The sequence below is a fragment of the Schistosoma mansoni genome, chromosome 1 (assembly GCF_000237925.1).
Source record: "Schistosoma mansoni strain Puerto Rico chromosome 1, complete genome".
NCBI classification, from domain to species: Eukaryota; Metazoa; Platyhelminthes; class Trematoda; order Strigeidida; family Schistosomatidae; genus Schistosoma; species Schistosoma mansoni.
Genome location: NC_031495.1, coordinates 32,770,853 through 32,792,692, shown reverse-complemented (window position 1 = coordinate 32,792,692; position 21,840 = coordinate 32,770,853). Strand labels below are relative to the sequence as shown.

General features: G+C 39.0%; 3 protein-coding genes across 3 annotated transcripts; 1 reads left to right on the top strand and 2 right to left on the bottom strand.

Annotated features, from left to right (window-relative positions):
• Nucleotides 1-685: 685 nt before the first annotated feature.
• Nucleotides 686-1,253, bottom strand: Smp_124880 (hypothetical protein; the record flags this gene model as incomplete). Its single annotated transcript, XM_018794110.1, has 1 exon — nt 686-1,253. The coding sequence occupies exon 1, from the start codon at nt 1,031-1,033 to the stop codon at nt 686-688; it is 348 nt and encodes a 115-aa protein (XP_018648555.1). The 5' UTR covers nt 1,034-1,253.
• Nucleotides 1,254-4,738: 3,485 nt separating this feature from the next.
• Nucleotides 4,739-5,601, bottom strand: Smp_124870 (hypothetical protein). The gene has a single exon (XM_018794108.1). It carries the CDS (start codon nt 5,389-5,391, stop codon nt 4,876-4,878), a length of 516 nt encoding a protein of 171 aa, XP_018648554.1. The 5' UTR covers nt 5,392-5,601; the 3' UTR covers nt 4,739-4,875.
• Nucleotides 5,602-6,619: 1,018 nt separating this feature from the next.
• Smp_005180 (hypothetical protein) lies at nt 6,620-15,045 on the top strand. Its single transcript, XM_018794107.1, has 7 exons — nt 6,620-6,825; nt 6,864-6,907; nt 6,943-7,045; nt 7,083-7,828; nt 9,484-9,612; nt 12,767-12,976; nt 14,774-15,045. The coding sequence occupies exons 1-7, from the start codon at nt 6,636-6,638 to the stop codon at nt 14,903-14,905; spliced, it is 1,554 nt and encodes a 517-aa protein (XP_018648553.1). The 5' UTR covers nt 6,620-6,635; the 3' UTR covers nt 14,906-15,045.
• The last annotated feature ends 6,795 nt before the right edge of the window (nt 15,046-21,840 follow it).

Sequence of the window (21,840 nt, the reverse complement as noted above, 5' to 3'; positions counted from 1 at the left end):
AGAGGTTACATCCCGAGTCTTTGACCTAAAGGTCTAATCCGTAAAGCGATGGAGTAACGTTAGGAGATACAGCCTCACGGTAGCCAGTGACCAACAATAGCTTCATACGCCATTTGTTTTGTAGACCATCAACGTTGATGATCTATGTTGAATGATTGGAGGACTACTCGAGTTAGGTGGGAACGGTGTAAGGAACAGGCTAACTTCGAAGTCACACATCGCGGTCAGCATCTAACATGGATTACCCCATTCAACGTATTAAAATACTATGTCTGCTTTGAAGACTGTATAACACAAAGAGCGTGATTACGTAAATATATCAGTAAAAATGAGTACGGAGATTTTAATGAGACTGTAGTGGATGTCGAGTCGTGGACGGACTATGATCACCACTACTATTCGATTACGCGTCCAAAAACGACTTGGTTCCCTTGATAGCCCGTAAATCAGAAGGCTTTACTAGTCCAAATCTGTTATATTTATTGGCGATCTCGTGGTATCGAAATAATACCGAGACGTGCCAAAGAGTACAAGCGAATAAGCAGTGCGTGAGCAAGCTCGAACCAAACAAGGCGGATAGCGGAACAAGAAGTGAAACTGATACAGTTAAACAAATACAGTAAAACAATCTCTGGTACATTTGGTTACAATAATAATAATTGTTTCCGTTATTCCAATCGTGTTCTTATCGAGACTGGCCGGTCACTACAGGAGCCCCCGCTAGAAAGGGTTTACACTTTCGATACGTAGCGGTTTCGTTCGTGGGACTGATCGCGAAACGTGCAATTGTAGGACGAAGGCGTTGGCAGAACAGGAAGTGATCGTTGATCCTCGAGTTGCCACCAAAAGTCTTTGACGTAGAACGGTACCAGAAGGAACGTACTGTGTTGATTGTTTGGATTAGCATGCTACACCAGAGTGGTTTGTATCCAGAATCTGAAGGTTGCGTTCGTAGAGGTCCGGACCAGAAACGCTGCAGACGTAGGACGAAACCAGATTGAGCCAAGGAACCAGATGCGACCAGGATAACCATGTTCTGGACCAAATGTATATCATACGTATTTGGAGTCAGAGAGATCGACTGAGTGCGTTGACTATAGCGTGGGTGATCAGGCCAGCTTTCGCCAAGATTGACTAAAGTCGACGATACCGGAACAGCGATGGTCAGAGGCGTAGGCTCGGGGTAAACAAAAAAATGAAAGAAAAAGAGAAAAGTGTAGCTTTCGTGTAGTATAGGGGTAGATTCCTATACTGTATCCGCAGTTGGTTATGAGGTTAGTCGAGAAAGCGTACGGGTAAGCGTACTCGGCGACCAGAACGTGAGACGGTAGTCTCGTTCGAACCTCGTGAGCCTGCAATCTCATCCGCAGTCAAGGGCAGTGTGGTCTGCAGGTCTGGACGTGAGACTGAAGTCTCGTCCGTAGATGGGGCAGATGACACGTGCTGTTGACTGGGACGTGAGAATGAGGTCTCAGGTGTGTCTAGCGTGGGATCCGAAGTAGATGTAGAAATCCCGCTAGAAGCTCTGATGGGTCTAACATTGGGTCTCGGCTTATCAGGTATAGCACTGTCATCGACGTGTGCTGGCTTGAGACGATCAATGCTGACTGTTTCGACGCGGCCACGTCGATCAACCTTGAAGGTCTTTTCGTGACGGGAAATCACGTGAAAAGGTCCTTCGTAAGGCTGTTGTAGAGGTTTGCGTACCGAATCTACTCGTATGAAAACATGTGAACAGGTAGATAACTCTCGAGGGAGAGCGACCTGTCGATGTTGTATACGAGTTGACACCGGAGTCAGTGTTCGCATGAATGCAGACAGTCGTTGGACGTAGTCTGATTCGCCGAACTTAGTGCTGCTCCGTGGTGTGGAAAATTCCCCAGGCAGACGCAATGTCGTGCCGTAAACAAGTTCAGCGGCGGAACATTGAATATCTGCCTTTAGACTCGTTCTGATTCCCAGGAGGACGAGCGGTAGGGTTTCGTACCAATTGTTGTTTTCGTGTGCTCGAAGAGCACTTTTAAGTTGGCGATGAAACCGTTCAACTAAACCGTTTGATGCTGGATGGTAGGCGGTAGTGCGTATGCGTTCCGTACCAAGCAGCCGTGTTAGTGAGGAGAATAATGCTGACTCAAATTGTTGTCCTCGGTCAGTCGTGACAGTCGAGGGACAACCGTACATAGCTATCCATCGTTCTACGAAGCGGTGAGCGACTGTCTCCGCCGTAATAGACGTGATGGGAATAGCTTCGGGCCATCTTGTGAAACGATCAACGCATGTGAGTATGTGATCATACCCGTGCGATGGTGGTAATGGTCCTACAATGTCTATGTGAACGTGATCGAAGCGAGCATCAGGCGTAGCGAAAGTGCCAATAGGGGCAGCTACGTGCCTGTGCACTTTTGATCGTTGACATTGTAAACATTGCTTTACCCACATACGGACATCTTTATTCATTGACGGCCAGACGTATCGTGCAGCTATGAGGCGTAGGGTGGCTGCGATACCAGGATGAGATAGACCATGAAGGGCATCAAAGACGAGACGGCTATAAGCGGAGGGTACGATGGGTCGAGGGAGGCCCGTAGAAGTATCGCATAGGATAGTACCTGAGCTAGTAGCTAGGGGTACTTCCCGGCACTGAAGGGACGTAGGCTGTTGTGCTTCCGTGCATGAAGTATCGTTTGCTTGGGCGGCGGCTATAGCAGGTAGGTCAAGCATTGGCAAAGTAACTGCATTAAGTTGGATACGTGATAAAGCATCAGCAACACAGTTCGACTCGCCTTTGACGTGACGAAGGTCTGTCGTGAACTGGGAGATATAGTCCAAATGTCTGCACTCTCGTGGTGAGTAGCGGTCAGACTTGGTATGCAGAGCATACGTTAAGGGCTTATGGTCGGTGAATAAGATGAACTTACGACCTTCTACAGCGTGCCGGAAATGTTTGATGGCGCAGTAGGCTGCTAGCAGTTCGCGACCAAAAGCGCTATATCTCGTCTCCGTAGGAGTGAGGCGTCGTGAGAAAAATTCGAGGGGCTGCCAACTACCGGAGATATTCTGTTGCATAACGGCTCCTATGGCGAAATCCGATGCATCAACCGCTATACTAAGCGTGGCTGATGGGTCAGGATGCACGAGAAGTGTGGCTTGAGCTAGGGCCGTTTTGATATCTGAAAATGCAGTACGTGCGGCGTCGTTCCATTCCAGTTTGCGTGGATTACCGCGAAGTAAATCGGTTAACGGTCGTAACTGTTCTGCCGCGTGCGAAATGAAGCGTCAGTAGAAGTTGATCAAACCGAGAAATGCCTTCAGTTCCTTGAGTGTGGACGGTACAGTGTACTCCATTATAGTACGTGCTTTATCCTCACAAGGTAGAATACCCTCATGCTTAATAACATGACCTAAGAATTTTATTTCCTTCTTCCCGAGTTCACACTTGTCGGGGTTGACTATTATTCCATTATCCGAAAGGCGCTGGAATAGTAGCGTCAGGTGTTGATAATGTTCATCTACGTTTGATGATGCGATTAGCAGGTCATCAATATAGACGTGAACAAAATCTAGGTCTCGTACAATGCTATCGATAAACCTTTGGAAAGTTTGAGCAGCATTCCGTAATCCAAATGGCATTCGTAGGAACTCAAATAAACCGAAAGGAGTCGTGATGGCAGTTTTCTCTATATCTTCAAGAGCGACTGGGATCTGGTGATATGCTCGTACCAGATCGATCTTGGAAAAAATTGTCGTGCCCTTGAGTGATGCCGTGATGTCATGTATGTGGAAATGGGATAGCTATCGAAACGTGTAGCTGTGTTTAACGCTCGGTAGTCTCCGCATGGTCTCCAACTAACCCCATCCTTTTTTCGAACCATGTGGAGAGGTGAGGCCCAAGGACTGTGAGAAGGACGAATAATACCAGTAGCTAGTAAATTGTCAAACTCACGTTTAGCGAAAGCTAATTTGTCCGGTGCCAGTCGGCGAGGTCTTGCCGTGACTGGTGGTCTGCGGGTGACTATGTGGTGTACCACACGATTGGTCACCGATGGAGTCTCCTCGAGAGGTTTAGTTAATTTGGGGAATTTCTGAAATAAAACGTGGAATAAATCGTCACGCGAATGAAATACACCTGTGATTCGGTACGCGTTTGTGTGGGCTTTAGAGCCCATAAAGTTGCTGTTCGACGAAGTATCAATTAGCTGCAGCCTACGTGAATCGACTAGCAATTCATAGTGCTGTAGGAAATCGATACCGAGTATAGCTGTGGGAACATCGGCAATGATGAACGTCCACAGATACTGTCGTCGGTTGCTCAGGTTGACCGTAAGTTGTCGTGTACCATAGGTGGGAATGACTGAGCCATTCGCAGCGCGTAGTCGAAGCATAGTGGCTTGAGACTTACTGTTACCGATAGGTACGACAGAAACTTGGGCACCCGTATCCACAAGGTACCTAGCGTTGGTGCGATAATCGTGCACGTAAAATAAACGGCCAACCTGAGGTGAAGTGCCGGCAAGTACGGCCGCATTTACTCGCCGGCTGAGGAGTTTCCCGCCTTGTATGAGCAGGGAGCTCGACAATGACGGGCACCGACTCCGAAAGCACGGTGAAACCAGCACCAACCTGGACTCGCTTCCGAAACCGCCTTCTGGCGTGGCTTGGAAGGTGCCCGCTTGGGGCGAGTCGTTACGGCCTTACGAGATTGTGACCTGGGTCGGGGGGCGTAGGGGGCTGGCACATTTGCGCGGTCTCGGAAACTGAGACGAGTATGGATACATCTGTCCCTATCCCCATGAGCCGGAGGTCGTCTAGCATCGAGATCAACGTTAGAACGGGAAGTACTAGCAACCAAATAGTCGTCTCTGGTGTTAACTCGTGCTAGAATCTTTCTGCTATGAGGGCCACCTTGTTGAGCGGGGTGTCCTCGAGCAGAGCCGTAAGGGTTGGCTGGATACTGACTGGTAAGGCTTCGAGCCACAACTCTTTGACTATCTCAGAGTCAGCTGTCATGTTTCCTGCAAGGGATTGCAGGCGCGTGAGGTGGTGGCTCGGCTTAGCATCACCCATAGGGTGATGTGCTAATAGTGTCCTCAATCGTTCCTCTCTTGATGGGAGGAAATGTCGAAGGATGGCATCCTTAAGACGGTCATAAACGTTTGGAACGTTCGGATTGAGGACAACCTCACGGACAGCGGTTAGGTGATCCCCGGGCAATGATTCCAAAGCGTAGGCGTACTTCTGCCTTTGATTGGTTATGCGGCGGATCTCAAATTGAGATTCCAGTGCCGCGAACCAGACTTCTGGATCATGAGGGATGAAAGGAACCGGTCGAAAACTGATAACCTGTATCTCGGAGTCTATCATATTTATGTTATTCTTATCGTTATCTACCATATTAAGTTGCCAAAATATTATATATTGAAAAATATCAATACGAATATATGCAACAGATGTGGATAGATAAATAGACTCACCGGATTGATCTGGTTTGGAGAATTGGCCAAGTTTGACTTGTGCTCGATGGATTGGGTTACCAGCTGTATTGCGTGTTCCAAATACGGCTCACCAGTTGTAGTGGATGTCGAGTCGTGGACGGACTATGATCACCACTACTATTCGATTACGCGTCCAAAAACGACTTGGTTCCCTTGATAGCCCGTAAATCAGAAGGCTTTACTAGTCCAAATCTGTTATATTTATTGGCGATCTCGTGGTATCGAAATAATACCGAGACGTGCCAAAGAGTACAAGCGAATAAGCAGTGCGTGAGCAAGCTCGAACCAAACAAGGCGGATAGCGGAACAAGAAGTGAAACTGATACAGTTAAACAAATACAGTAAAACAATCTCTGGTACAATCGGTTACAATAATAATAATTGTTTCCGTTATTCCAATCGTGTTCTTATCGAGACTGGCCGGTCACTACAAGACCACCACCGCATGAGCTAATCCGTGGCGTATGATTAACGGATGCGCGTTCTGTTGTCCTTGACTTTAACAGGTATCGATGATCTGTTCGACATTCAGTGACCCAACTCCCGGATGATTTGGCTAGGACTTAGTGACATTTCACTGCCTCTACAGTTTCCTCACGATCCTGGAGCCTATGGACACCAATGGTCCTCTCAATTTTTTAAACAACACCCCTGTGGCGAGAAAGCAGTGAGTAGGACTTCACTGGCAGTGGCTATATACGCATAATCTCGTCAGAGCATTTCGGAAGGGAGAGCTGACTCTCCCTACCCTCGAGCGTACCAGGGCATTCGGCGGCATACATGTTTTACTGGATATACACGGAAATTAGAAGTACAGTATAGCGAAAGTGATTTTAGGAATAATTTCTGACTTTCGTTGACAGTCAGGTTTTTGGATTTGCTCCTGGATGAAGAGGTTCAATCTGCCTCACAGGCGTTTTTCAAGAAATTTGATTTGTTCTTAAATATTCAGGACGACGGATTATACTAAATCTACGATGTTTCTTTAGCTTTGTTCCTTTTGCATACCTAGATCCTTGCCTAAAGTCATCGGTGACCCATTGTTACAGTACGAGGAAGTTGGATTAGCGAAAGCTGTTTTGTCCATTACCATTTGAATTAGGTGAGATTTGTCCTTGAAGGGCTGTATTACATTTAAACCTGATGGCATCGTGGGAGGACCAATTAGGTTCAAATGGTTCTGTTACTACCAAATTCTCTCAGTTGGATGTAAATGCACCAGAGTTTATACCAGGTCAGCCATTTTACTACAAGCCTGAGGGAGTGATTTCTTGTAATACGGATAGTGAACCATCTACCGAAACCGTAAAATTGATTAATGTGCTTGAAGAAGGTAAGTATTTAAACATCTAAAACTAATGGTATTTTCAGAAACAGAAGTTGGATCTGAAAGAGATGAAGATCTCCCCAAAAGTGTACGTACTTTATCAATCTCACAGTAGTTTCCTAGACTATGGCTATCGCTCCGGACAAAGACACACTTAATTTGGTATTTATTGGACATGTCGATGCTGGAAAATCAACAATTGGGGGCCACTTACTGTACTTGACAGGTTCGATCAATTTCCGTTGTGTATTCAGAGTTTTTAGATATGGTGGACAAAAGAACTCTGGAGAAGTATGAGCGTGAAGCGAGAGAAAAAAATCGAGAGAGTTGGTATTTGTCATGGGCTTTGGATACAAATCCTGAGGAACGTGATAAAGGTAAAACGGTTGAATGTGGTCGTGCCTACTTCGAAACCTCTAAAAAGCGATTTGTCCTAATTGATGCCCCTGGTCATAAATCCTTCGTACCCAACATGATATCAGGTGCAGCAATTGCTGATATCGCCATACTTGTGATATCGGCTAGGCGTGGTGAATTTGAAACGGGGTTTGACAAAGGCGGACAAACCAGAGAGCACGCTTTGTTAGTAAGAACTACCGGTGTTAAACACTTAGTTGTATTAGTCAATAAAATGGATGATCCAACCGTTTCGTGGGACGAAGCTCGTTACATGGAATGCAAGGACAAAATTTTACCATATCTGAAGAAGATAGGGTTTGACATAAAGAGTGATGTGTATTGTATGCCATGTTCGGGATATAATGGAGCGTTTCTTCGAGATATTCCAGACGAATCAGTTTGCTCGTGGTATAGAGGTCCTAGTTTACTGGAGCACCTCGATAATCTCCCCAGCTTTCCACGGAATACGGACGGCCCTTTAAGATTTACTGTCACCGATAGATACAAAGAAATGGGTACATTTGCCTCTGGAAAAGTTGAATCTGGATCAGTATCGAAAGGCCAAACGATAGTATTATTACCCAATAAAGTGAACGTGGAAGTTATGCAGGTAAACCTGATTGCATTATACATAAATTATACAAACATTGAGTCTTAACTGTACGGTTAGTAGCATTTTAAAGTGAATATTAAAGAAATAAAGGTAGTCCTAAAAGCCCATACATTTAATGGTTAGTAATATGATATAGTGGTTAGTTAGTTGCACGTCACAAGTTGTTTCGGTAAGTGGTGCCAACTGTAAATTCGTTCTTAAATCCATGCTTCAACCATTGGCAATCCGAGTTGCTACTCATTTGTGTTCGTTTCTTGGTTCAATAAACTTAACTTGTTTTTTCGCAATTCATTTTGATACTCGGTACACCTTTGCATCCAGAACCTCAGACAGACCCTTTAATTTTCTGGAATTTATTTGGTGTTAAGGTTATTAAGTTGGTGAACGGCAATTACGATCAAGTTCCCGTTGATAAAAGCAATCCTTAATTGTTTATATCCCTTGTTTCTAAAATATTTTCGTCGTTTTGTGCTGTTAAATATAATATTAGGTCATAAAAATCATTTACGTTTTGAGTGTTAGGCAACCACACTTGAATGATATACTACAGATGCAGAGTAAGTTAATATCAACAGAAGCGACTTACTTAATGCTTCCCAAACTTTATTGCTACTGCACGTTATTCTCTGTCTAAATGCCCTGGTACGCTCGAGGGTAGGGAGAGTCAGCTCTCCCGAAATGCTCTGACGAGATCATGCGTATATAGCCACTGCCAGTGAAGTCCTACTCATTGCTTTCTCGCCACAGGGGTGTTGTTTAAAAAATTGAGAGGACCATTGGTGTCCATAGGCTCCAGGATCTTGAGGAAACAAATGGCGTGTGAAGCTATTGTTGGTCACCGGCTACCGTGGGACTGTATCTCTTAACGTTGCTCCACTGCTTTATGGATTAGACCTTTAGGTCAAAGACTCGGGATGTAACCTCTTAAGAAAATCACCCGCTTCGGTTTGGGCGCCTGAGCAGTATTTCAGCTCTAACACAAGTCGAATGAAGAAATTTGGTGCCTCGTACCAATGTTTATGTGCTTAAATAAATAAACTTCAAATGGGAAGTGTTTATCTGAGTTAAATATATGTATGGGTTGGAATGTTCTTTCTTGCTATTCATATTTGTTGTAATTCGAAGTCATATATATGCGTATACATATCAGGTTTCTGCACAAAAAAGAATAATTTTTAACTAGGGTTCTTAAACACTAATTAAATATGTTGAACAAATAAAATGTTACCAAATCATATAGTTTCTAGCACCGTATTTGTATATTTCTGATTGGTTTGTAAAAAATTTAAAAATACTTGTCATAACGTGTTAAAAATGGATACTACAGTATCCCTTCATGTTTATTATAACTTGATAAACAGTAATTTCCTTCAGCCCGAAACCTCATACAACTGTATCCCAGTTACACTTGCTACAAATCTCTTCTTAAAAAAATAATTTAAATATTTAAACTTAGATTAGATGTGGGGTTTAATATTTAATGTTTTACTCTTATAGTGGTAACCACTTATTTTTAAAAGCCTGACAAACTTACAAATTATATCTAGTTAATTGTGTTTATTTTTCCAAGTTTTTTCAGTAGCATTCAAAACTTGACAAAACGTTCGTTTTGTGTTACTTTTTCATAAATCCAAAATTATCTGATTTTAAAGGTGTATATTGGAGATGTAGAAGTCAATTGTGCTTCTGCTGGAGAACATTGTAAGTTAAAACTGAGGAATATTGACGAGGAAGATATCAATCCTGGCTTTTGTTTTTGTTCCCCGAATAATTTCTGCCAGGTAATTATTTTCCAGTTTAAATAAATTCATTTTGTTCAGAGTATGTCAAACCAATTATCATGATTAAGCACAACCTATGTATATGCTGTTTAATAATACACATAAACTATGACACTCAGTGTAGCACAAGTGATATGTATAAAAACATCATATTAAGAGATGCATCATTTATGGACGTCATCACCTATGCCGATTTTTGGTTGGCGTTAAAGTTTCTTGCTTAGCCCTGCCAGTTAAATTCAGAATCTCAGCCTCTGCAGTATGAATCATTTATTTCGAACATACTGGGTTTATATACCAAAGAGATAGACCACATCGTACCATAAAGTAGAAAACAGCATTTGTACAAGATTTAGCCAGGTGTGGCTATGAATATGGGAGATAGTAATTAATAGACAGGATATAACTCAAGAATGGTAAATCGTATAATAATAGTTCATAAATCAAAATAAAGCTTATAATAAGAAGGACATAAATATGAATAGTTTATTTTTTTAACAATTATATAATAGGAAATTCACGTATCATATTGGTCTATAAATCGTCCTCAAAAGTTACCATTCATTATTCTTATCGGGATATAACACAGATGTAAAATGAAAATAAACACTTAAATAGACAATAATACATTTGTTCGTTTCGTAGACTGAGTTGCATATATTGCATAAAGCTTGATAGTTCTATTCTGTTAGCCATAGCTATTTGTTTACATTCGCAAATTTTTTCCTTTCAACTAAAATAACTTGAACCGTTGTTACAAATGGATTTTTAAAAGACCTTAGAGACCAGAGTTCATTACTATATTACTATGACAATTATTTTTCCTGGTGTGTCACTGACAAATGTACTGTAGTGAACGCGCAAACACCAGTGGGGACAACCGAATGTATTTGAACGCATAACTACAGAACATCTTGGTAAAATCTGAGAACCAAACAGTAAATACTTAATTTTCAAAATATCAATCAAACTTGACTATTCCTTTGCAAATGTCAATCAGTCGTCTCAGACTTCACTGTTCCTTCATCTCCACACCAATTGCTTTCTGTTTCTCTTCTTCCCTTCTTGATCTTCTCAATCTTCTGCTGCCAGATATTCTACTTCTGACCCACGACATATACTACTTATGTCGATATAAGTAGCACACACAGTATTTTTAACTAAGACTTGATTTCTTTTGTGACCATATATCTAGTAATTTCCCCTTTTTTCTATTCTGTTAACACTTGAAAGAACTAATTTTGTTATGTATTGCAAAAGTTCAATTCACATTTGAAGGTATACATTTTTGAAAAGCTGACGGTGTTTCTATGACTAGCCCTTTGTGGCCTCTCTAAGCTGGTGTATTTATATCGCATATTGAAAATATGACGAGTAAGCTGATCAGCGAGATAACTCTGTGTAGAAGATACATGGATGATATATTAGTTATGTGTGATAACGATTTTGATGTTTCTCAGACATTAGATACACTCAATAGCGTATAGAATGATATCGCAATGACCTATGAGGAAGAAACTAATAACAGATTGCCCTTTTTAGACATACTTTTGAGTCAAAGGAAGGATGAAACTATAAGGTGATCAGTTTATAGGAAGCCAACTGGGACTGGTCAATGTTTAATTCGCCTTAGTTTTCGCCCATTGCAACACGGGCGAGGCTTGGTTAAATGTCTCTTTGATAGGATTCTAAGAATATGTACCACAGATACGGTTGAAGATGGAAAATTGGTGGCTGACACACTAACATATAATGGCTATCCACTAATGTTTATAGATAGGTGCAAAAATTAGTCAACACCAAAACCTCGTTCTGAAGAAAACTGTCTACATCCATGTACCACTTAGAGGCGAATCTAACAGTGTGGTTTTAAGGCAGAGACTAAAAACAACCATCGAGAAAACCTATTGCTCTGCTAAAGTGGTTGTGATTAATTAAACTAAGCCCGTGATTCCAAATTGACCCAGACAATCCACGAACGATTACGTCTCATCCCATTCCATTTACCGATGTACATGTTTGTGTGGACACACATAGGAAGAAGTAATCGAAGAATGCAATCAAGGGCTATGGAACGTGTGTCTAGATAGCTTCAAAATCAGTTAATCTCAAATGTTCCAATCAACGTGAAAAGTAGAAAACCGCGTTCATCGATAGCAAAGCACATGATTGAAACGGGGCAGAGAATAAGCATCACAACAGCTTTTAAAACGTTGTATGGAAATTGTCAAGGACGAATTCTTAGGTATATAGAATCCTAGGCTATTCGTTAATTCAAGCCCCCTTTTATGTTTATGGAAATAATTAGTCGTAACCTTGGATTTGCCCTGGTAATCCTTAAGCCATTTTTTCACCTAGGGTTATGCGACAATTTCCTATTCTTTCCATACTATGTTAATTTTCTCTCCTTTATCTACAATTGTTTGCTTGAACCTTCAATCAATTGACCTTTGTTAATTTTCATGTAAAATACCTTGAGAAGTATATGTGTGACCAAATTGTTCGAAATGTACAGCGCAAATACATCATATTTTTCGGATTGACTCCGTCTTTTTATTGTTCTATCAAGATTCAGAACGATCAATTCCAACCAAATAACCTACCTTTTTCTCAGCAAAATAACTTTAATGTGGGTTAGATCACTAAGGATTTTTCAATGACATCAGTAAACTTCGTTTTTGTCAGTATATTATAATCCCCATTACACTTCTTTTTGGGCAAGAAAAAAAGAGAAATGAGTGCTTTGTTTTTGTTTTGAACGTCAAGAGCAAATGTGTGCTAATCCTAGTAATTAGAGTTAACTAATAATAAATTGAGTTATGTATTACCTTCCTTTGTGCACTTATTATACTGTTTGAGAGTTATCGAAGATATAGACTGAATAACTTTCACTTAACACCGGTCTTTGTCATCCAGCTAATTTAAAAGAAAAGACTCAAAGGGCCATTTTTGAGCTGTTCTATTATAAATACCTTTTTTCCCTAGCTGAGCGGTACTTATGGTTCAAAAGACATCACATCAATGTCGGTAATATAGTGATAATACTAACCTCCATGGATTTATATAGTAATACGTATTTAATTGTTCCACAATATAAACTAAAAGAATTTATAATCCTACAAAACTAGTATATTTGTTCTTTTGCACATTACAGGTTTCAAATCTATTTGATGCACATCTACTGATTATGCAGTACGACTCCATAATTTCTTCAGGGTTTATGGCTGTGCTTCACATTCACACATGTATGAAAGAAGTATCCATACGTAAGATCATCTGTCTATTAGACAAAAAGACTAATGAAAAAACAAAACTATATCCCAGGTTTATCAAATCAGGTGATGCTGCTATTGTACGATTTGAGGTGAGTAATAATACACATATCTATAGAGATAAAGTATTTTCAGTAATAATATTCTGTACATTGTATATATGATTCTATCCCATCTTTTAAGTGAAAGTATACGTCATGAAAAATATTTGTCCATTGACTTATGGTTCTTTTCTTCTTGTAACATTTAAAGATAATATTTTTTATGATGTTAAGATAACTATGAAAAATTGTTCACGATTTACTAGCGTAGTTGGATTTCCGGAGCACAAATCGGACTATGAACTATATGATATTCGCTCTCAATTACCTCGTATTGAACAATAGTTTACAAATTGGGTGAATATCTTCACCTTCAAAAACTGTTGAATATTGTAATTCAAAAACTACGCAACAGTTATCGATAGGCAAAAGTGAAATATGTTTTTGCTGCAGATCCAATTCATTTTCGATGTTTATATCGATACAATATTCGCAGTATTAATGAGTTTTAAATTGAGTCAATGCTATGAATGTCATAAGCAGTAAGAAAAAGTAGAAATTCATTTCCAATAACAGTTTTTTTATATCTACTTTATGCATGTGACATCCAATTGAAATCAGTCTATTTCGTTATCTGAACCTACATTAATGTAGGTTGTCATTCGTAGAACATTAGAAATTTATGTGTCAGTTCATCGTGCATTCATATTACTTAAAGGATTAGCCTGACGCAAAATGAATAACATCTAAGAAGCAACACATAATGTCTTCTGTATTTAACTAACAATAAGATCGTAATTTCGTTTTTATGATTAGTGGCCACAAGTACTCTATCTATTTCTCTGAACTTAATAGTACTACTCAACGTCTTTGACTGAAGCAAGTAAAGTAAATTTGAGTTGACATTTCAATCACTAAATGGTTATTTGAGTAATCCACATCAAATTAATATCATTGCTTTCAAATACAGCTTCTTAAGTTGCTCCGAAGTTATGATACACGACCCGTGAAATTCGTGTATTATAACTAGACTTACTTAGAAGTAACTTTTATTTATTCCATTTATTTTATCGGGTATTCGTAAACTGGTTTTCTAATACCCTGAAGAAATCCATACAAGACTGCTGGATAAAACGTAGTAATTATCTAAATTTCAATGGCTAAAATTATTTCAAATAGAATTTTTATATATAATATCTTCTGTGTACTCGGCGCCAAAATTCTGTAGAACTGTTCGTTCAAATATTGATGGATATTCACATGCTTTCCTATTGGTTGGTACTAATTCTCACTATACTGCTATAGTAAACCTGTAGCTTTTTGTGCCTGTGCGTCGCGATTCGATTGTTATTATTAAGTTCATTACTTTAAAAATCAGTTAGACATAGAATATTTACTATTTTTTGTACAACCTCTTAGTATTTACATATCGATATGTATAAATATTCCGTGAATCCAAGACAATATTTTTATTTATTCAACCTCGGGTGCATTGTGGTCTTCTGCACTAAAATATGTGTATTTTCTTATCATCATATTCATTCTGAAATATATTTTATGTTTCACTATCTCAATAAGAATTTTCCTAATTCTCATGATCTTATTAGTTGTACCTCTATTAGTAACCTATTCCCAAACCTAATTTGGTTCATTTGTTTTATGCATTCATCTTTGGTTAAGCTGACATAAATATACTTCATTATCCGTTCTAGAATATGTAAAATATTCTGGCTAGGTTCGGTTGTATTTAATTGTAATGGGTTTTGTATCTTTTAATGTATTTACTACTAGCAATTCGTAATTTTTACAAATTTCCAAAACTAAAGTATCTGTACTTAACTTTTGTAGGTTTTAGGCGGACCGATTTGTCTAGAAACATTTCGGAACTTTCCACCACTAGGACGTTTCACTTTACGTGATAAAGGAGAAACAATTGCCATTGGGAAAGTTGTTAAAATTTTGAACTCTTCTGACCAGTGAAATGATGTATGTTTTGATCCACAAAAAGTATTATTATCCAAATTCGTAAATATGGTATTTATGTTTGATCTTTTTCATTTGAATGTGATTTGAAATTGTCAAGTCTCCACTTGCACTAATTTAAGTATTTTCAGCTCTGGCGTTCGTTTTTTATCAGTTTATTCAAGTCGTATTATTATTGTTATTATTGAAATAGTTTTTTATTAATAAAGGTAAAATCTATAGTTTTGATGGACAAGATAAAGTTTTGTTGGAATAAGCCTCATTGGTTTATTAAATGTTTGCCAATCTTTTGTATCAAAAAAGTTCTTCGATAATAAAGTGGAAGGAAAAGGTAATCAAATTGTCAATGTATTTTGAAAATTTATTCAGACCGTAAATAGCTAACTATTGCTGTTTTTCTGAAGGATTGACCAGTCAAATTCATCTTTCCGTATTGCGACTTTGAAATCCCAGTTCTGTTACTTCTAACTTGCTACGAATAATTGATTTAAATGAGTATTTTGAGGTGACACTGTTAATGAGCAGTCTAACTTTATTATTGCTAATTATAGAGCTAAAGAACAATCCCTGTAATTAGTGGAAAAGAATGTTTCTTGTTGACCATTTCGGAAAATTAAATGTCAGTAATAAAAGACAGACTTATTTTTCATATAGCTGTCGGTACATGGTTGGTATAAGTTGACTAATAACCATACATCCAATTATTACAACAAGGTTTACCCTACTCCCATTAAGTTGTGATGAAATAATTAACCGTGTCACTTAATTGTTGACGTAAACATCCTCTCAAATATAGCTCCAGAATCCTCACTGATCCATTTCGTACATGCAAATGCCAATATACCACTACAATTCACAATGTCGCCTCAACGTTTTACAATATAAGTATTCCCGAATATGTCTATTCCATTTGTGAAACAATAGATCAGGACTAGTCACTAATAATTTTACTATACGGAATCGAATAGCCAAGTACATAAATAATTGCACATGGTTTTTTGTTCTCTGAAATGTCATCAAATAAAACTGTTAAGTTACAAGTTGGCTTTGTACTATTGCGTGACTTGTCCCACCATGTAGTTTTACAATGTTTTACATTATCTCCGGACATATCTGCGGTAAATGCTCTAAATTTGAAGAAAATACGTCGTTATTTGTCTAAAACACCAAATTTAGTACTTTCCTCATTTTCACTTAGTGAAATATTGCTAGAATCAGTAGTATCTATTAAAACCATTCACTATGTAATAAAGAGTTGTTTAGTATTTCTCCGATAAATAAATGAAACCTTTGTTTATTCCACAATTTACAGCTAGAAGTAAAATTATTTAAATCCAAGTAAATGAAACTCGTTAGTGTGAATAAAATAATATAGCGACTGAAGAAGTCTCAATCATACTCGGTTCTGTAAACTCTCTAGTATTGCATCCACAGTTTCCTCACCATATTGCCAACAAAATTTATAGAATTATAAAAGATAGTCAGTGCTAATGATCACCATCCACTTAACAGATAGACTGACGAATGTGAATAATCGTTCACTGCATCCTATTTATTTTCTAACTTAAGAATTGGCACCTAGGATTCTGACTACATAAATACAACGGTTTTAAAAGTTTTCGAACGACTAAAAGATAATGTGTAAACTTACATTAACCAGACAAATCGGCGATTAATACACCAAAACACTTCAAAATCAACAACCAAAAATCGATTGAAAAGTAAAATGACGATAAATCAGAAGCGCTTTTCCTATCTCAAATTCGAATGGTTGCATGAGTAAATTCAGTATGTGTAAAGTATTAAATAACTAGTAACACATTTAAATTACGTAGCTAAAAATCAATAATAACACAATATAATTTTAAATAAATGACAAATGAAAACTAATGATACGGATGTGTATAACTACAATAAAAACAGATGTACAAGGTTACAATAATACAGATTTCGACCATCCGTCAAACCTTTTCTTATTGAGATAAATTTATTTGACTCAATATCCGGACTGGCCTAGATCGACCTGGAATTAAACTTCTTATCTTCCTCTTCGTTTATTGATTTTATATACAATCTTTCTTTTATATATTACCACCACTAAATTAACTACTTCTATGAACTTGGTGTTCATCTTGTTGTGCTAATGAGGTATCGCAACCTGGACCGATGCACATATGTGCCTGGTCCTGGTCTTCTTAATTGATGTCTCTAATTTTTGTGGATTGGGAACAGGGTGCTTACTTCCTGTTGGGTTCAGGTTGAACATGTCAAGTATTATGTCAAACGATAGATGTTCCTACTTGGCGGTTAACTTCCCCGTAGCTGATTTTGTTGTTTGATCCATCTATCATTTCATATGTCGTGTGCCCACTCTGTCTAATGGTGCTGTCCACTTTCCGTGTACTATATCTCTCTATTTCGAAATGTCTTAGAATATGTTTTAACACTAGGTCAAGCTTTTCCGGAAGAATGGTATAATAAAGAACCGTATTTACCTCCTGTTAATGCTCTTCCTAATGTTTTGGGGACGTTCTCGCTAGGTATCGTCCGGTGTATGAATAGATATTCTCCATTAATCTTTATTCTCCTTGTGATTGTATCAGTGGGCGTTTGCAAGTATGGACAAACTAGGGTTTGCTTCTTGGTCCAGTTTCATGATTTTCTTAAAGTGTGTATTCTCTACCACCAGTGTCGTTTACCAATTCCTTCCTCAACTGGAAGCTCATTTGTTCTGTCACAGTAGGTTGTTGCTGATAATGTTCGGCTAACAGATCCGGAGTATTTTGTGTAGACAATTGCTTATAAGTACCTGTACTTCCTTGATAGCGGTTGTGGTAGTTCTGCAAGTTCCAGAACTGTCTTGACATTGATATAAAAATTTCTGACGTGTTATATGACAGTTCTATTGAGTTCCAGATATCCTTCAATTGCGAAAATGCAGCTCGCTGTTTGCCAATTTATAACTCTACATCTGGATCAGACTATCCATGTTTAACAAGGTATGTAGAAGCATCCACCTGTTCTAGAGCTTCACCATTGAATGTGATTTGATTGCTTTCTATTGTGTTGTAGTTCAGGATTATGTTTTTTCCCGCACGTATGTGGAGACCTACTGCTGCAGAGGTTGTTGATACGCTGACTGTCTTGTATTTGTTGGTGTGTTTGGGTAGGTGGGCTAGGTCATCCTCAGAGTTAGAATCACCCAACTGTATCTGTGGTATCCCATGTATTCCGTCTTTTCACCATGAGACGACGTAAATTCTGTAAATGAAGACCCCTCAATTTTCGGGTAAAATTTAATATCGGTTTTATAGCGAGTTTCACTTTTACTGGATGGGGTTGCTCACCCCCATGTCCAACCCTCCTTTATCTCTAATTCAGACTGGCAGTATCCCTAAAATGCCTCTAGGAAGAGTTATTGTGGTTATTTAACTACTGATAGCCGCAGCAGCTTCCTGAAGCGTTAACTTTGATGAAGGTGATGTCGCCAACATCTCCTAATGCCAGCGAACTTTTAAAAATAAAGGCTGCAGTATTGTAGATTTAAACTGAACTTTGAAGAGAGCCTTCAATTTAAAGCGCTTATATTCCAAGTTAGTCATACCATGTGTCAGATAATTATCTTCATTCATCGATAGGGGGTAATAGAAATTGACTGACATTTATATCGGCTTTTATGTCAATATGAGAAAGCAACATAACCGATGTGTAGAATTTTCTTAATTACAAGTAATTTATAATGATGCCGATTTTGATCACATAACCCGAAATCGTATCTATTTCCCCTGTAAACTTTCTTTACATAGTTTTGCTTACTTATAAGTAGTTGGGCTAGATTGACGAAATAACATTTATTTGAACATACAAATATTAGTACAAGGCACCAGATACTTATGCACCACACAATAATAATGAGAATGTGAAGTGTGTGTGAGAAAAAGGAGAACAATAACAAACAGAAATTACTGTATGAGAGTGAAATAATAATAATGGGAGAGGCAGTCCAGTTAGCAAAGGTAAAACCAGAAAGAATTCTTTCAGTTAAGGAAGTTATGTCCACTTTTTATAAAGAAAGTAAAATGAAGTTACAGCAGGATCACCACTGGTTTCTATTTTGAGCCATATTTGGTAACGTCTCTAGCCATCGTGTTGCATCATCTCTAGGACCTCAACCACGGAATCGTGAAGGACCAACAGAATCCAGTCCTGTACAGCTTTTGTAGGAGGCCATTTCCTACAGGTGCTACTCTAAGCTATTCTGTAGACTGTCGAGCACAGTCTTGGTTTCGCCAAAGTGGGAACAAATAAGCTATTTGGCTTAATAAACTTTATCTGTTTCTAAAACGTAAATTTATAACGTTAGTTTATAAATAAACAGTACATTCTATTACATTGGAAAAAAGAGAAACATAAACAACTTACCGAACAGTAACTAGAGGATAGGAAAATTGAGTCAACAAGGCGAATATTGTTGTACAATGGACATAAAATTGTGATTGGTGGATAAACAAGACATAGTCATACAAGGTCAAAGAAAGTTAATGTGTTTCACTTTATCATAGGTGTGTTCGTTTATCGATCTCACTTTAAACTCTCCCCGAAACGCGCACCACGTCCTGAGTCGTCTTCGTCGCCGTCAGATACCCGGCTTCTTCCAGTAGACATAGGCTTCGTACATCCCGAACTATTTCTTCGTTTGCCGTTCTCAACTTTGCTGTACGAACTCGTCCGTCAAGGTCATAGCTTACTTGTTCAAAAATGGCTTTAGGCCATAGTCTTCTACTCGTTTCAACGCTACTGAGGAGAACTAGGTCGCCCGGTTGTAAATTCTTGCGTACCTTCAACCATTTATCTCTTGTTTGGAGGGTCGGTAGATGTTCTCTTATCTACCTATACCAAAATGCGGTAGTTAACCTATGGTCTTCTTTCCATGTTTTATTGTATAATAAAGTATTATCCACAGAAACATCGTCGAGTGATAATCCTTTATATATCAACAACAATTTATTCGGAATATGAGCCTCTAGGGTGCCAGGATCATCCGTTATTTTAACTAGTGTTCTGTTATTTAATATCCTTAAAGCTTCAACGGTCAACACATTTTGAAGTAAAAGTGCTCTTAGAATCGTCCAACTAATGACCGATGAAATGGGAATATTTAACTGTTCCTTTGCATACTTTCCAATTTTAGCACACAGAACACTTGCTGTTAATTCCATTCTAGGCATAAGGACAAGTTTTAGAGGAGCAACTCTAGACTTAGCTAGTAGAAATGAGCAATGAATCTGACCAGAAACACTTTCATAACGAATATACGTAACAACACATTACGCAAGCTCAGAAGCATCGGCAAAACAATGTATTTGAGCAGACAACGGTTCAAACCTTGGTTTCAGACATCTTGGTATTCTTAAGTAGTCCGACTCTTCCATGTGTCTACACCAAATATTCCACTTCACTTACATGAGTAACTCTGCATCCCAGTCTAATTTCTACTGTCAGGTATCTTGTAAGATCACTTTGGCTGGTAGTAGTATTATTGGGGCTATAAACCCAATTGGGTCAAAAATAGATGCTACGGACGACACTATATCTCTTCTGGTTAGGTTCCCATAAGACTCATGAACTTTGAAACATAATTCGGATGTTCCACTCTATTCTCAAAGTTCGCTTACCCGTCTCATTGGACTCACAGACGGTAATGTTTCCCTCAATAAGGTCTTCCTCTGGGATGAACTTCAATATTATTACTAGTCCATTTAGTTAAGTTAAATCCTCCCGAACTTATGAGTCTTTTGAAATTTGAATATGTCAGTTTGGCTTCATCTATAGCATCCACACTCATCAATAAATCGTCCACATAGAACTGTTCCTAAGCTGATTGCGTAACAAACCTAGGAAATTTATCTTGATTATCAGAAATCGTTTTCCGCAAGGCAAACGTGCTCCAAACGGATGGACTTTCATTCTATAGACCTCTGGCTCCTTTTATAAGCCCCTATCTGGCCACCACAAATGCCTAAGAGCATCTCTATCATGCGCCGGGACTACTAATTGATGGAACATGTCTCCAATGTCCGCCGTAAGACCTATTGGTCGTTGCCGAGACCTGGTGAATACGTCTACTAAGCTAGTGACCAAATCAGGTCCAGAATAAAGATTCTTGTTCAAAGACATCCCAGCATACTGAGCTGCACAATCAAACATTATTCTTGACTTGTTAGGCTTCTTGGGATGGAAGACAGGGTGATGAGGAAGGTACCAAATTCGTCCACCAGTGTGGTTATCGTTTATCTTTTCGGCGTGATGTCGTTCTACATACTGAGTCATGGCGCTCGCATAGTCGTGGTTCAACTTCGTATCCCGAATAAGTCGACCTTTCAAACAGATAAGTCTACGTTCTGCTAATTCTTATTATTAGGTAACTTGTGTTCGTGCCTCCAAGGCAGAGCTATTTGATAGTGCCATTTAAGTTTTGCACCTTAGCAAATGGCGAAAAATCTATCGAGTGCATCTCCACATCGACCTCCCTGGATATCAATGACGATTCATTATTAAGAGTCTTTAAAGACACCGGTTTTGGTTTTCCCTCGAGGCTTAACTCATCAGCCAGATCATCAACAATGAGAGACGTATCTGATCTGATATCTAGAAAGGCGCAAGTTTGAATAGTCTTCTCACAATTTTCTATCCGCACAGGCACTACTGCAAATGCTACTGGTCTCTGTATATCCTTAACTCATCCCTCCGTACAGAACTGGGTAATAATGTTGGCATAACTAGTGTTGTTTCTCTGTTCTTTCTGCTTCCTGTGTAACAGGGAATGGTGTCTCCAACCGCATTTTTCAACAGCACATGACCTCGGTGATCGAGTTTTTTGCTACATGGTTAACCTTTAGACAAACACTACATAACTTGTGTCTAAGAACGAA